The 17,962-nt window shown below is 34.0% G+C and overlaps 1 protein-coding gene across 2 annotated transcripts; it reads right to left on the bottom strand.

Annotated features, from left to right (window-relative positions):
• Positions 1-646: 646 nt before the first annotated feature.
• On the bottom strand, positions 647-16,564 carry LOC141647792 (secoisolariciresinol dehydrogenase). 2 transcript variants are annotated; one of them, XM_074456123.1, is made up of 4 exons: positions 16,378-16,564; positions 15,735-15,803; positions 1,641-1,897; positions 647-1,526 (listed from the first exon to the last, which is right to left on the bottom strand). In XM_074456123.1, the coding sequence occupies exons 1-4, from the start codon at positions 16,395-16,397 to the stop codon at positions 976-978; spliced, it is 897 nt and encodes a 298-aa protein (XP_074312224.1). In that variant the 5' UTR covers positions 16,398-16,564; the 3' UTR covers positions 647-975. The 2 variants fall into 2 exon arrangements, with proteins under 2 accessions (XP_074312224.1, XP_074312223.1); XM_074456122.1 differs by having other exon boundaries at positions 680-1,526; positions 15,717-15,803.
• Positions 16,565-17,962: the final 1,398 nt, after the last annotated feature.

Genomic DNA, 17,962 nt, shown 5'->3' with positions numbered 1-17,962 from the left:
TGTCGCGCATCGCTGCTGCCTGCTCCTTTTCTCTTTGTCGTATACGCGCATGAATAGTGCGACCTACGACCAACGCTTGCGCACACATCTCAAGGTATCTTCATAGGTTTCCGAGCCTACTTATCCTCAAACTTAGCTTCCGTCTTTGTCACACAAAACCGATTCACAAGCTCTTCTTCATCGTTTCCAAGCTTCATCTTCAATATTTGGATCCAAATTCCGCCAACATTACAACTTCAAGCATTGTACCATTATAATTCATTAAGGACCGCCTTTATCACTTGAACTTTACTAATTCGACCCTCTTAATACCTACTAAAACCGTCTCATCACTACCGAATATTAATAAGGTTTATAAAAATAACTTTTCTCAATGATATTAAAATACAAGATAATAAAGGGGCGGTGACGAGGTTTAATTTCTTTTGTTTTTTTATTATTATTATTATCGAGTATTGAAAAGAAAAAGAGAGCTGAGAGAAATGCAGATTGGTAAATGAGAGATGTAAACAGTAAAAGCTAACTATAACATCAAGCAAAACTTATATAGTTAAAAGAGCAATGATCTTTTAAAATGGATTAAGTAGGATTAAGGTTGCTATCAATCGTTGATAAAATTTTCTGAGCATTACGTTTTCTCTCTTGCTTTTCTCGTTAATCGTAATAAATTAGAATCGCGTTGAGATATCATAGTGCGAGTGAATTAAAATGACATTACATTTCTTCTTGTTCATGGGTGATGTTTTGATAAGAAAGAAAATAAAAAGACTTATCTAACCAATATGCTTAATTTGTCTAGTTGAAATAAATCAATATAGTAAAAAAAAACCTAAATTTTAAACTCTCCTTAGTTTATTTGTTGTACATTTTTTTTTAGAAAATTGTGTTGACATGAAAAAATTTGGTAATGAATAAATCGAAAAAGTATTAAACCTCTAAAAGGGGTTTTTTTTTTTAAGAAAAAAAGAGAGAGTATTAAAGTTGTGGTACTTGATCTAGAGGAGGAAAATGCAAGGTTTTAAAAGAAGTGAAACCGCCATCAACCACTAGATTGTGACCACTTACATACTTAGCCTCATCAGAAGCCAAGTACAAAGCCGCATTAGCAACATCAATCTCTTCACAATTTGCACCCTTCAACGCCCCATTGTCATGTAACAATTTGATTAGCACCTCATCCTCGATCCCGGGATACATCATCCTCAACTCGTTCATCGCAAAGGGTGTCGGAATTCCAAAGGGTGATATGCAATTGATGCGAATTCCATGCTTGCTTAACTCGGATGAAGTGGACTTGACAATGCCCACCACTACCGACTTTGATATCGAGTAGGTGTGTTGGGCTAAGCCACCCATTACGCCCGTTACACTAGCGGTGCACAAAATGCACCCCTTTTGTCGAGGAACCATTACTCTAGAAGCATGCTTTATTCCTGCTATCATGCCTCTCACATTGATCGCCATCACGTTGTCGAAGTGATCTAGGTCTAGGTCCATGATGCTAGGCTTTGATTTACAAGCAATCCCTGAATTTTGGATGGCAAGCAATGTATCACTTTGGATAGGAGTGAAGTAAATGATGTAAAACCAACAGCTGTCAGTTCGGCCATTAAAAATAAAACTTACAGACTGAAACCCACCTGCATTGTTATACATGATATCAAGTTGGCCAAATGTAGAGACAGAGAAGTCAATAGCTTTGGAGATATCAGCTTCTTTGGTGACATCACAAGTAACAAATGTTGCGTTCGAACCAAGCTCTTTCACTGTCGCCTGCCCGAGTTGCTGTTGAATATCAGCAATTACAACCTTAGCTCCATTTTCGACGTATTTCATTGCAGTTGCCTTCCCAATCCCACTGGCTCCTCCAGTAATTACTGCAACTTTTCCTTCCAACCTAGCATTTTCCAACATAAAACCAGATGATTAAATCAAAATATAAATCACGGTTCATTTTAAGCCGGCAAAAATGCGAATTTCAATCACAAGTTAGTCATGTCCTATATTATGACACGATCTCATGTCTGACATCTGCAGCCCAGTCTGGCAGATGTAGACAGTTTTATATGTACTTTAGTGTCTCAAATTTATTAAAGGGTCTTAGATCTTACCAACTTAATTGGCTAACCACAGTTAACAGTAAGAGACATTGTCTGGTAGTCAAAGCATCACAGTAATAAACAATTTGTACCTTTACCAAAAGTTAACTCAAGTATTGGAAATCAAGTACGTATTGAATCATCCAATAACTTTAATTGCTTCAGCATACCATATAACAGGGTGCAGGTTTATTATAATCCAGCTAATTATGCTCACTAATGAAGTGTTAACGTGGCATACGACTGCGTAAGATAGGACACGTCTACTTTATTATCTTAATCATATTTTAGATCCAACATATCATAGATTGATAGGTACTCATCCTAATGAGACAAAGTATATAGGATAAACTTGTACAGAAAAAATGAGTCAAAACCAATTTCAGGTGGAAGTAGATCCTCAAAATCTATCCAATTATAATATAGAAACAGCACAAATGTGCTGCAACTCGTAAGCATCATGTATAGTATAGGCCAGATGTGTTACTGAGAATCGGCTTCAAGCGTCGGATACTGTTTATGTATTTGTCGTTAATTCTCATAACCCTTACATCAAGGTTGTGGTGCATATTTAGTACTATAATGCATTAATCATAAAATAAAGGACAGACATAGGACTGACAAGTTGACCTAAACCGACAAGATCCCGATCTGATACAACTCGAAAAATTGGTGAACTGAAACTGACCAAATCTGACTCAATGTTTAAACGGTTCACCGATAGCAAACATATTTGTCCCAACCTTACTCGTACCAAAACCAACCTGAGATGGCTCATGATCTGTTTAGGAATGACTCGATAACAAATTAGTTATAAGTTAAAGGCATCTAAGAATGCTTTTAAGATGAAATCAATACTATATATTAAATTCAGAAACCAAGGGACTTTAATGTAATTAAACAAAGTTATACAAATTAATTATACTATATAGTTTTAAATCACTAACACCGTGTGATGGACCCGATTAAGGGATTCAATGCAAATATTATATAGTTTGGGTTAAAATTAAATTATATAGAAGCTTAATAATTTTCCTAAACATTTGTAAAAGATTAAAACATGGTCAATTTCCTTAAAATAAAATAATTAATTAAGATGGTCAATTTACTTAAAATAAAATAATTAATTAAGATGGTCAATTTCAAGGAGACTAGGGGTCGTTTGGTTGCCACTTAGAAAACATAGGCATTGGAAAATCCCATGATTTTGAAAAACATGGGTTGTTTGGTTGCCATAAATTTTACAAAATGTAGGAATTAGAACTTCCCAGGAACTTCCAATGCCTACATGATGTGGGAAGTTGCTTACCTACTCCCTCCTTGGTCATTGGAAGTTCCTGTGGAATTTAATTCCTACATGAGCAACCAAACATTTTTCTGAAATTCACCTGAATTGGATGAGGGAACTTAATTCCCATGAATTGCATTTTCCTAGGAAAATTAAGTTCCTTGATCAACCAAACAACCCCATATAAAGAAAGAAGATGTTTGGTAATTTTTCTAAATATTTATAGAAGACTAGAAGATGGTCAATTTCCTTAAAATAAAATAATTTATTAGTATAGATATGCACACTTATGGTATTAATTATTATCATCATAAAATTATATATTAAATTTAAAATCTATGCAATTTTATTAAACTTTACAGTTTATTAGATGTATAGAGTTGTTAATTATTTAACATACAAAAATATAATATAAGTAGGTTATAAATAATTCAAGTTAGATTCCATAATATATAATATTGCATAATTCTTTCGATTTGATTTAATGCATATATGTAATATATTTATATAAATATATAATTTTCTTAAAATTGCATGCCTAAGTAGTAAAAGTAATTCCGTCAGTAAAGAAGAAAAGAATTGTAGTAAAATTGGATATAGTTATATGATAGTAATCACTCATTTAAATAGTAAAAGTAACAATATTATCAGTGAGATTAGTGAAAGTGGTAGAAACAACAACGGGAGTAGTGAAATAATCAATATTAATGCGGCAATGGTGAAAGTAACAATAATTACGGCGGGAGTAGTGAAATTATCAATATTAATGCGGCAGTAGTGACAGTAACAATAATTACAGCGAGAGTATTGAAAGTAACAATGATTACGGTCAAGTAGTGAAATATTATTACTATTATTTCATTAATAAGAGTAAAATATTAATAGCAGAAATAGTGAATTTGTCTCAAAATTTATTTCATCGTAATTTTAGGATATGTTATAAAAAAATATATTAATGAAAAATTTTTTGTGTTATGCAACTTCAAGTAATTTTATTTAATGAAAAAAAAAGTTTAATGGTAAGTAGAGGTAGCCCGGGCGAAGCCGGGCACCAATACTAGTTATTAATACATACTTGAAAACATAAGAAAATAAACTAGCATGTTATAATTATGACTCAAATTGAAACCGACCTCACCTGTCACCCGACAATGACTTGACATGAATCACAACTATCTCAAACCCGATATTGTATGGCACAACCAAAACCTGATATAACCCGTCCCCTTTTAACAACCAATAACCAACCCGAGTGACCAATTGCTACCTCAAAATACACATCAACAAAATGCAAAAGAAAAAACGAGAACACTCTACGAAGGAAAATGAGTTGGCGTCACTGGGTGGCACCCAATCTCGGCACCACCTTCTTACATGTAATAAGTGAGAACCCTTTCAATAAGAATGTATGTGAGAGGGTGACACTCAATCTCAAATTCTCGACGGGCGCCCTATCCTTTTATTAGACACAAGTTGTTGAGGTCAAAATCATCACAACAACTCCTCCAAAGACAAGGAACATTCTTGAATAACCATCAACCAACAAATGAACTACTTATCCAAACAAAAAAATTATTTAATCAGTCTCATAATATGGGCGATGCAATTTATACTTAATATTCAAAGTTTATTGGTGTAAAGTAGCTGTTAATGGAAAACGCTAATATACCCCTTAATGTATTTTATGAAAACTCAGAGGAACGTGGCAAAGTTAGAACCAAGATTTCGAATTTTTTTCCAAAATGGGGTTTAATAACAAACATTTTAACAAAATGGGGCGACTTTGAAACTAATTACCAAAAATGGGTCCACGTAGGCTTGGTTTTGGCGGTGTTAGGGTCGGGATTAAGGTCGCTCACCGGGAGAGCGACTTGAGGTCAAACCGCCGTGCGGCTGAGCGACTTAGCAGGAAAAAAAAAAAAAAAAAAAAAAAAGAAATTCAGAAGGAGAAGTTGATAGGAATCGAACCCGCAATCTAAAATCATACACTTCACACCCCTAACCATAATGCCCAGCATAATATATTGACTCATTATGGTAATTAAAATACATATTTAATGCTTACTCACTATGGTAATTAAAATACATATTTAATGCTAAGAGTATTTAATAGCTGTTTGGGATTTGAATAATAATTACTAATTATAAAGTTTAAGCACTAAACTTTAACATGTTAATTTGCTTGTATTAGTGGTTAGCTTCAACAAGATAAGTGTTTGTTTTGTTGAACATCATGTGTTCGATTCCGCTTAAAACACGACTTTTTTTTTTTTTTTTTTTTTTTTTTTTTTGCAAAGACCCAAATCGCTGTGGGGGAGGGCGATTTTAGCTGAAATCGCTCACTCCCAAAGCGACTTGACTTGAAGTACCATACTTAGGTTTGAGTGGACTTTAAATGAGACTTTGGGTAAGGTCGTTGAGCGGGAGAGCGACTTGAATCCGAACCTAGCTTCGGTGATGACGTGGACCCATTTTGGGTAAATACTTTCAAACTCAACTCATTTCGTTAATTTGTTTGTATTTGACCCCATTTTTGAAAAAAATTCCAAGATTTCAATACATTTCAGTGACAGCTTGATAGAAGCTTACCTACTGTAAGGTTGTCGAAAGCGAGCCGACATCGTTATCTTAAGATTACACGAACCATTTTTAATTCTACTCGTCGAGTAATTAGGCCTCAAAAACTTTTAACTTAATGTATCAATCTAAGTTATTCAATATGAATTTGGAGACATTGCCGACTTACAGCCAGAAAAAGCTTTTAATTTAATGCATTAATGCAAGTTATTCAATATGAATCGGAGACATTGCGGACTTCAACCTCAAAAGCTTTTGATTTCTTTTTACAAAAAGCACTACTCCTTCCATCCTAGTCATTTGTTTATCTTTGCTTTTGGCAAAAAAAAACAAGGAACAAGGAAGAACAATTTTGTGCCAATGTTAATAATATGTTATGGATATGAACTGTAATGTATCATGTTGAAGTTGAACCACATATATGATTTTCTTGTTTAATGTTGTTTCGAGTGTCAGCTTATTGACCGGATGAATATTCATCAGCAATCATACTATGAATCTAGATAATATATCGCATCATAAAATCAATAGGCAATAAGATCGATAATTAGCATAGTGAGAGTTGAACCAAGTCATGAGTATCACTATATGACTTTCCAAGCATTATATATTAAATATCGATACTCGACAGGCAATAAGATCGATAATTTATAAGTCGTACAATTTTTCATGGGGGACATTGACAAGCAACTCACTCATGAACTTCCACCATCCTACTTGTGACTTTCAAGTAGTCTTTAGGAAGACAAAGAAGATTGTATAAGACATAATTGAAATCTTTACCACTGTGAATTCAATAGTGAAGCATAAAGCGTTGTATATTAACAATGATATCTATATCTATTCAAGTATGAACTGCGGAGAACTTGTTTTTCCACAAAAGATTACATCCCACCTAACCTAATCATATTGGATTTAAGCGAAAATGACTCTTTCAAAGTACGTATTAATTATACAAATAGAGAATTAACTAAGTCTTTATCAAAAACATTTTAGAGTAAATTATCAATAACACCCACGCTTAATCCACTTTTTTACATTTATTCCCACGTCAAATTTTTTTTTAAATTACACCCAAATTAATAGCTCAGGTTATAATTTGCACCCAAGGCCATTTTCAGGTAAAAAAAATTAATAAATTGACGATTTTGCCCCTGCATTTATTTTCTTCTTCATGCTTCTCTTTCATCTTCTCAATAACCATCATTTCATTGCTCCCTCTACATCACCATGGTGAAACCTCCAATTAACAACTGACATGTCTCGCACACCACCTGCACTTAACCAAGCAAGCTCGGAATGAAACCCGAGTTTAATTCGGTCCAGAACAATCATCAACACTAGCAGCACCAAGCACGACCTTTCACCATTTTCTGCCACCACAAGCCCAATTCACCATTGCAACCAGAGCCCGCTTCGAACACCGTCTGACCACCACAAGAGCAGCCTCAACCGAGCTACAAACAAACAAAACCCTTTAAACTTCCCCGTCCCCTTATCAATCCCAAGTGGTCTCCTCAATCTCCCCAAATTTCATAAAGTACCCGTTAACTTCTTCGGGTCCAATTTCGCCAACACATTGCTCACATAAATCTTCCTTTGTGTATACTTCCTCTATTTCGAATTGATGAGGGATAAATTAAATTGGGGATTTGGGGACTTTCTCTATTTCGAATTGATATAAATTAAATTGGGGATTTGGGGAAGATGAGGGAGAAATTAAATTGGGGAAGATGAAGGTGAAATATTGGTGCTAGCAATTCGAAAGCCGAGTCAAGTTTGAAGATCGTAAAGGAGGAAACCATGGATGATGTTTTAAGAAAGTTAATGTATTCTTGATCTGCGATTCTTCTGAGCATATGAATGAGTATGAAGGGGAAAAAACAAACTGACAAGTAAGAAGAAGGAAGGGAGGGCAAAAATGTCCTAAAATCAATTTTCTACCCAGAAAATTTGAATTTTGACGGAAAAGTGGCCGGATTCCGATATTGGGTGCAATTTGTAAACTGAGCTATTAACTTGGGTGTAATTTAATAAAAACATTTGACGTGGGAGTAAATGTAAAAATGTGTATTTGACGTGGGTGTAATTGATAATTTACTCAACATTTTATTCTGAAATCCATTCGAACACAAGAACATACTACTCAACCTTTGATCGTTCAGGACCATATTATCTCATACCATTCTCTTTCACTTTTTGTAAAGGAAAAACATTTTATTTCAGTGAAAATTTCTTGGGTATATAAAGTACTACTATGTCACTGTCTCCTGTACCAATTCGAGATTCCATTTTTGAAAAAAATAAAAATAAATAACTTCAAGAAGTCTCTTATTTAATGATTAGGAGAGTTGTTCACCTAGAAATTTCTGTTATACGGAGTACATATTATTGATTTACTATTAAATAAGCGCGCAACTAAACATATATACTCTTAACCATGGGAGTATAAAATTATTGGAAACAATCTTCATATCACAGTGATCTTGGTATGTGTTGATGTAAGTAGCTATGTTCATAAGGTCATTAAATCGTAGAGGTGGCAATAACTAATTCATCTCAAAAACACATCACGAGTCCAATATGAAGTTAACAAGCTGTTAGTATTTAAAAGTTGAAAGTCATTTTAGTAATTAGATTGACACAAACACGAGAATATTTTAATTTGGATCAGGTTAAGATTGCCACATTTCAACCCAAACGCGACACGAGTGACTAGTTTATTTTAAATTAATAATATTTTTGGTGGGTTATCTCACTTACATACGTAACATGTTTTAAAAAACTAAAATAAAAAATAAGACATTGATCATCACTCATCATTTTTAGGTTAATTGCTTTTTTATTTATATTTTATGTATAGGTTAGTTGGGTTTAAGGGCTTAAATGGTAAAGTGGGTTGAAAATAAAATGGTTGACATAATGGACCTGCTTCTGTAACTAGGTCTGGGTCGGGGTGAGAAAAAGGATTATACATCAGATGTACTACATCATACTTAATAACTTTTTGAGTTTTTGTGTATTTTTTTCGAGTACTATAGAGTTTATAAATTACATTTTAGTTTTATGATGTCAAAAATTAAATTTTTTTGAGCTTATATGTAATTTTTTTGAGTTATAATGTAACTTTTTGAGATTAAAGTATGAGACAGATAAACTAACTATTAAGAGTTAGTTACAAAGAGTTTGTTATAGTTTGTTATAACCAATCAAAGTTAGTTATAGATTAGCTAAGTCGGTTTATGATTGTATATATATACACCATGTACTGCAACTACAGAATCACTTTTGATGAATGATAATTACAATTCTCTCATAAACATCTTTCTCTCTATCATGTTCATACCATCATACTTCTAATATGGTATCAGTTTTTACATAAATCGATCCAATTTTTCTTTCAAAACAAGAATTACGCTTCCGTTTCAATCAATAATCTTACAGATTGTTGAGTAAATCATCATTTCTTGATCAAAATTTTTGATTCAGTCCAATATCATCAACAAGATGCCTGAAAATTCTGAAGAACAAAATCATAGCTACGACTATTATGATGATCCGCTTTACCTATCATCATCTGATCAGCCCTTTTCTCACTTGGTTTCACCACTGTTTGATGGAAATGATTTCCTGGGGTGGAAACAGGACATTGTCATGGCTCTTGCATCCAAGAACAAAGACGGGTTCATAGATGGTTCTCTTACTCAACCACCAAAGACAGATAGAAAGTACCATCAGTGGGTACGTTGCGACTTAATGGTGATGAAGTGGATATTGAATTCACTGGATAAACCAATTCGTGATAACCTGAAGTATGTGAAATCGCGAGGAGCTGGGGAGAGTTTCTTTGAACGGTATGGACAAGCCAATGCGGTTGAAATTTACCATTTCAAGAAGGATCTTGATCTTTGTCGATCAATCAATTTATCACTTGTTGAGTATTACAGCAAACTGAAGAATTATTGGGAGACGTTGGACAGTCTTGACCCAATTCCTCAATGTTCTTGTGGTAAGATAGTTTTGTGTTCCTGTACTTTAATGAAAAGAATTGTGGCTCGCGAAAATAACTCCAAATTGATACAATTTCTGATGGGGTTAAACAATGGGTTTGATAATATAAGAACACAAATCCTCTCCATGGATCCTTTGCCTACTATCAACAAGGCTTTGGGTTTGTTACAAAAGATTGAAAAACAAAAACAAGTTGTTGAGTCTGTTGAAGTCTTGAATGAGACAACAGCTTATGCTTCCTTTAAGGGTGTTGATGCAAACAATAATGTCAAGAAAGAGAAGAAGTATTGTAGCCACTGTAAAATGAATAATCATAACTTGGATGATTGTTTTTGGGCAAACCCTTGTGAGAAGTGTGGGAAACCAGGTCATAGGATTGCTAGTTGTTATCAGATTATTGGCTTTCCTGGTGATAAGGGTGCTAAACCATCTGCCAAGGCCAAAAATAAACGCTTTGGTGGGAAATCTGGTTTCAAGAAAAGTGCAAATACTGCTGACATTGTTGAGAATAATGATTCGAAGAAGATAATCCTCACGTTCAAGTTCTTTGGTGCCGTCATTCACAATCTTTTGATTCAAATATGATGGATGGTCTCGTTACATCTGTGGTTGATCAGGTTATTAAACGCTTAACGACAACAATGTTCCTTCTTTGTCCTCGTCCAACTTTGCGGTATGATTCCTCTTTGCTTTAGTTAATCTTTGTTCATCTTAATTATCGCTTGCACGATTGGATTATTGATCTTTGGGGCATCGGACCATATGTCTTTCAATATACGTCTAATGCATAATGTTAGAAATCTCGAGAAACCAATTCGATAGGTCTTCCTGATGGTAGTGTTAAGCATGTTTTTAGAGTTGGTGATGTTTGTTTAATCGCCAAGATTTTGCTTAAAAATGTCTTCTTGATTCTGATTTTAAACAGAATCTTCTTTCTCGTGAGTAAACTTATTGATGACAACAACCTTTCTTTCTTTGTGTTTTTCTGCTAAAACTTGTTTGTTTCGGATCATTCAACTAAAATGACCATTGCATCCGCAAAAGGATAGGGGATCTCTCTGATTTCAAAACTTACATACACAGGATTTAGTAAATAAAGTAGTCTCACTTGTTTCAGAAGCTATGCAATGTACTCCAGTAGTTAATAAACTTTCTAATTCTGCAAATAAAAGTACCTCCATTTCTCTGGATTTGTTGCATCAGAGGTTAGGACATATAGGTTTTGATAAGCTCAAATTTGTAAGTACTCCTCATAGTAATGAAAAGCAACATCAGCATTGTGAAACATGTATTTTGTCTAAGCATCATCAATTGCCATTCCCACAGAGTACTTCTAAAGCTGCTTCTATTTTTGAGTTATTGCATATGGATGTTTGGGGTCCATATAAGACCCCAACTATGACTGGTGCTAAATATTTTTTGACTATACTTGATGACTTCTCAAGAAACACTTGGACTATTCTCTTTAAAACTAAAGACCAAGTACATAAGCTAGTCAAAGATTTCTTTGCCTATATTACAACTCAATTTGCTGCTAAAATAAAGCTTATTAGAACAGATAATGGATCAGAATTTCTATTTCATGTTTGTGGTGATTTATTCAAAGACATGGGCTTACTCCACCAGACTAGTGTAGTAGGGAGACCACAGCAAAATGGGAGGGTAGAACGTAAGCATAGACACCTCCTAGAAACAGCAAGGGCACTTAGAATTCAAGCAGGACTACCCATAAAATTTTGGGGAGATTGTCTACTTACTGCAACACATTTGATAAATATGATGCCTTCATCAGTTATAGGTTGGCAAATACCTTTTACTGTGATTTTTGGTAAGCCACCTCCCTATGATTCTTTAAGGGTCTTTGGTTGTTGTTGTTATGCCACAATGCCCCCCACTTATATTGATAAAATGGGTACAAGGGCTAGGAAGTGCATTTTTTTGGGTTATCCACATCAACAAAAGGGGTATAGACTGTATGACTTAGCCACCCACAAAGTTTTTGTTAATAGAGATGTGCTCTTTCATGAAGATATTTTTCCTTTCAAGCAAGATAATAAGATTGTTCAAAATAATAATAACTTGGTCAACCCTGCAACATCTACTGTATTAGTACCAAAATCTAATATCTCTTCAAATACCATTATTCCAACTACTCTACAAATGCATACAAATATTCCAGAGACTGCAGTAACAGTCCCTGAGGACGTACTTCACAATAATAATATGCCACATAATAGTTCTCCAAATACAAATAGTACTAGTGACCACTTGGTCCAGGTGGGTTCACAACCAGATCCTATCACCAGACGATCCACAAGGCCCAGGCAGCCATCCATTCTTCTACAACAGTATCATTGCCCTCTGAGATTGCCAAGTCGGCTCCCCGCATCTTCTCGCTCATGTTGCGATCCTGCAAGGTCTAGTGATTTTTCTCCTGCTTATCTTTGCATCCTTAGTAAATGTCATTCAGGAATCAGAACCATACACTTTCAAACAAGCAAGCAGTCAACCACAGTGGATTGATGCTATGAACAAGGAAATCAAAGCACTAGAAGATAATAAAACATGGGAACTAGTTCAGCTGCCCATGGGTAAGAAAGCAATAGGTTCTAAATGGATTTTCAAGATAAAGTATAAAGCAGATGGTAGTATTAAGAGGTATAAGGCTCGTTTGGTGGCAAAGGGGTACAATCAAGTGAAGGACAGAGATTACAAAGACACCTTCTCACCTGTTGCAAAATTTACAATCATTAGAGCATTGCTAGCTCGCAAAGCAAAGAGGATGGAATTTACATCGGTTGGACATCAACAATGCTTTCCTCCATGGTTTTCTAGATGAGGAAGTATATATGAGTCCACCACAAGGGTACACAGTTCAGCCTGGTCAAGTTTGTAGATTGCTTAGATCATTGTATGGGTTAAAGCAAGCAAGTAGACAATGGAATAAAGAGTTAACCAAATACTTGGAAAGTATTGGGTTTGTGCAATCCAAAAATGACTATTCTTTATTTACCAAGCATAATTCAGACACTGGAGATTTTGTGGTTGCATTAGTCTATGTAGATGATATTCTATTGACTGGTACAAGTGATGCTCAAATTGAAAAGATAAAGAAGGGCCTTGATGCTAAGTTCTCTATCAAAGATCTAGGGAACATGAGATTTTTCCTAGGATTGGAGATTTCACGAAATGCCACAGGCATTATGATCAATCAGAGAAAGTATATCTTGGATATACTCAAGGATATGCAGATGGAGGAGTGTAAACCAGCAGGTTTTCCCTTACCCACTGGTCTAAGACTGTCCACTGATGAGGGTCAGCTTCTAGACAATCCTGAAGTCTACAGAAGATTAGTAGGAAGACTATTGTATCTTAATTCAACACGGCGAGATCTGTCATATTCTCAGACAAAGATCTCGAGTCAATTTATCGATCGGCCAAGATTACCACACTTGCAAGTCATTATACATGTCCTCGATACTTAAAGGGTACCATCAATACTAGATCGCTTTTTTTTACGATGCTACATCCGATCTTGCCTCACTGCATATAGTGATGCAGATTGGGGAAAATGTGCATTCACTTGTAGATCACTCAGTGGTTATTGTATCTTCCTTGGATCATCATTGATCTCCTGGAAAACTAAGAAGCAACACACTGTCAGTAAGAGCTCAGCTGAGTCTGAATATCGAAGCCTCTCTTACACATCTTCTGAACTGGTTTGGTTAGACAATATTCTGCAGGATTTGAATGTTGTTGTTCCTAAACCAGTCCCATTACTATGTGATAATAAAGCAGCAGAGCATCTCACTCATAATCCAATTTTTCATGAAAGAACCAAGCATCTCTCCATTGATTGTCATTATGTGCGAAAGAAGCAACAAGCAGGATTTCTTATAACTAAGCATGTCAGAACAGGACTTCAGTTAGCAGATTTAATGACCAAGGCACTTGGATCTGTTCAACACCAGTTTCTTTCCACCAAGCTTGGTTTGGTGTTCACCCCACCCTCAAGCTTGAGGGGGGAATATGAGACAGATAAACTAACTATTAAGAGTTAGTTACAAAGAGTTTGTTATAGTTTGTTATAACCAATCAAAGTTAGTTATAGATTAGCTAAGTCGGTTTATGATTGTATATATATACACCATGTACTGCAACTACAGAATCACTTTTGATGAATGATAATTACAATTCTCTCATAAACATCTTTCTCTCTATCATGTTCATACCATCATACTTCTAATATAAAGTTTAAGTAAATAAACTCAAAAACTTTATAATAAAACTCAAAAATTTTAGATTAAAACTCAAAAACACTCAAAAACTTTATCTTAATGCTCAAAAACTATACCATCTGATATACTACATCAGATGTATAATCCACTTACTGGGGTCGGGGTCGAGGTCGGGTTAGGGGGATAATGAAGGATCCATTTAAAGTCAATACGAACACGAATCCACACAACCCAATTTTGTTCGCTAGGTTTGACCTAAATTTTAATATAATTTTGGTCATTATGGCCTCTTATGAACTAATAATAGAGTTATAGTCATAGGAAAATGAAATAGTGACACCGGGTGTTACTCACTTTCAGTAACACCGGGGACGTTTTAGTAAATTACCAACAATTTTTACTTTACCTCTTTATTTTTTGAATTTCAAATTGGTTTATTGAAAAAGGGTAATGTGGGAAATATAATTCTTCTTATTAAATAATTTATGAAATTGATGAGCGGAAATCAAATTTAGCTAATTCGATCGTGGAAAGATCGTTGCCAATTTCATTTAATGGATGAAATCTTGGATAAATGATTTAGGAAGTACTAATATTGCAAAGTTTAGGAAAAATTCACAGGCTTTGTTTATCGGCACAATGTAGTTCAATTTTTTATGCAAACATACACCGATTTATGAAAAATTATTCTACTAAACAAAGCCATGAGCAAAAAAGAGCCATCAATTAGCCGACCATGGTTGTACTTCCTGTAGAATTTGGGGAGGGTATGTCTAATGTCGCCATTGTTGTTGAAAAGTAGCCTAACTCCAAGTTTAATTTAAATCCAAATTTCATTAATACCCTTACTAATCTTGGCGCAATTGTGAAACAAAAAATTCTTTTGGGTGGAAAGATGGAAAGAAAAGACTTGATTTAAATTTATACTATTATTTTAATAAGGGTGTTACTCAAACTCAGTAACACCGGGTGTCGCTCTATTACTTTTCGTCATAGGAAAATAGATTTAACGACATTTTTTAATTTAAGTGAGAGACTGGTATTTACATTACTCGAAGAACAGTAGTGCCATTATAATTAAGCTGGACAATTCAAGTAGCCAAGACTGTTATACTAGGTGAAACAATATTCTCTCTATGTTATCTAATAACCCTATACAAGAAGATGTACAACAATTCTCTGATCTCCATGTTTTGTAATATGAAAATAGTTGTCATGGTATAAAATGCGACATATTTTGCATTGTGCGTGTCTCGTCTACAAATACTCCATATTTGAATAGATTAGTGGCAAGAGTTGATCATTAGAATATATAATCCGTAAAAGGAAGCATGTAATAAAATGCAAAAGGGTAAGAATAAGAATTAGCTTAAAGTCATAAGCCTTCTCTTCTTCTAAGCGTGATTTTTGGAGTTGGATTTTCATTCGTGGCATAGTGGATCATTTAAACCAAAACAAAAAATGCAAAAAGGTAATCGTAAATAGGATGGAAATAATACTAACTCACTAGAGTCTAGATACCTTGCACTAGCACTGGAGAATCCCCTGGCCAAACTTGCAGAAAATGCTCTTGACATCAACCTCATTTCCCTGTTTAATTAACATACATTAATCAAAGTTCACTAGCAGCAACCAATTTGAAAAAAAAAAAAAAAACTTAAAATCTGTCATACAACTGCACCAACATTTTCTTTACAAATGACCCTTTTGATCATTACAAAACCATAATTTCACCATGCAAGTAGTTAATCAAACAAAATCAAATATTCAATTTTTGATATACATCACATTAACACAAATTCTTGTTTATAGCCGTTGTAAATGAGAATAAAATTTACAAGCCATCCCAACCAATACTTTTGTTAGGGGTGACGGTGCATACCACCCCTTCTCTGTAACTTAAACAGTTATAATCAAGACTCATTGTTACATTACACAATTTAATGGCGCCACCAATTGGTACATCGATCTCGATACCACCCTCTGATCACGTGCAATATATATGTAGGGGTTGTTAAGTAGATGAGCCTGCATAAGGGTATGTGAGACTCTGAGAGGGTGGTGCCGAGATTGAGTATGACCAGTGACATCCTACCATCGTCCTTTGAAAAATGGGCATGAACCAGGAAAAATGAAAAATCTAAACCCGAAGAAATATGCAAACCTGAACTTGAGAGTGAACATTGTCTCTTATGTGAATATAAGAAAAGGAAGCAAAGAAAACAAAAAGGAGGAAGAGTAGTAGTTTTTTTTTTTTTTTTTTTTTTTTTGGTAGAGAATTAAGGAGGTAGTTCGAAGAAGATGATTAAGTGTATTGAGGGTGATATGGTAGACAAAAATATAAATGACTTAAATGACAGGTAAGGTTTTCTATAAGAAAAGAGCAAGCCTCGTACATCCACAGATTAATGACATCAATGTGTACAAGATGCGATTGCAACTTGTCCTTTGTCTATTTCAATGAGGCTTAACTGACTTCTTTTCTAGTGTTATTTTGTTGTCTATTTGTATTAATTTATATTTTTTCTTGTTTTTCTATTGGCCCTTTTTGTGGTTAAGGTAATCAAGATTAGATTGACCTCTTAAACTAATCTAGCTAACAGGACAAAAAAAATGTTCCGAGTAACAAAAGTATAGTAAAATTTCCTTTCGTCCACAATTGGGGGTTAGACATTTCATTGTGGTTGGAAGGTCTTAGTCTAATAATTCAGAGTTGAGACAGATAAGTAGTAATGTTATGATGCGGAAAAAAAAACATATGTTGTAGTTTTGAATTCTTAGCTTATTTATCTTAGATATAGAATGAATATGAAGCGTTAGTATCGTAATAGCTTAGTCTTATTACGTTATCTAACAAGAAGCTAAGGGATGATGCATCTCTCTAACATTTACGTTTCATCTTATATCCCATCATCTTTAACTTCTAACCCTTCACTAATCATTTGTAATTTACATAATTTCTTTTCAATAATCAAGCATTATGTTTTACGACAAGAAGTATTGGAACAATGATACCAAAATGAACGAATACTCCTCATCCTTATCTATCCTCTAAAATATGTAATTACCTAAAATGTAGAAGCATACTACTTTTTTAAGAAATTTGATAAGTTATACTATACTAAATTTGTTAGATGGTTCATATATTATTCCAAATGTACACAACTCCTTAGTCCTTATTGATATTAAATTTTGGATATAATATGCTTCTAATCTGATATTATTTCAAAGGTAACAAAATTAAAACTTGTGAAGTGTTTTTGTTTTTTCAATATTCTTTCCTAAAATCATAGGCCCATGTACAAAGGATTATTTAAGTTATGAAAAAGATGAATTATTGAATACTAACTTATAAATACACTATTTTGTATACTACTACCTTTTATTCATATTTTTGTGAAACACTCCCTTAAAGATACATTTTTATGTTAAAGACAGTAGGTGGATTATACATCTGATGTATTACCACTAATTCTATAGTTTTTGAGCATTATAATAAAAATTTTGAGTTTTGTTTTAAAAATTATAAGTTTTACTATAAAATTTCTGAGTTTATTCACTTAAACACTAAGCTCTAAAAAATTACAATAAAACTCAAAAACATTACATATAAATTTACTAAAATTTGAGATTTGATGGAAAAAAAATTAAAATCTAACTTATAAATTTTAATAAGCTCAAAAAAATATAAATATACTCAAAAACAAATAAAGTTTGAGGTAATTAGCTCAAAATATATACATATATGC

Source organism: Silene latifolia, chromosome 3, assembly GCF_048544455.1.
Source record: "Silene latifolia isolate original U9 population chromosome 3, ASM4854445v1, whole genome shotgun sequence".
Lineage (NCBI taxonomy): Eukaryota > Viridiplantae > Streptophyta > Magnoliopsida > Caryophyllales > Caryophyllaceae > Silene > Silene latifolia.
Note: the sequence above shows the minus strand (reverse complement) of the source record. Positions and strands in the feature narration are given on the sequence as shown.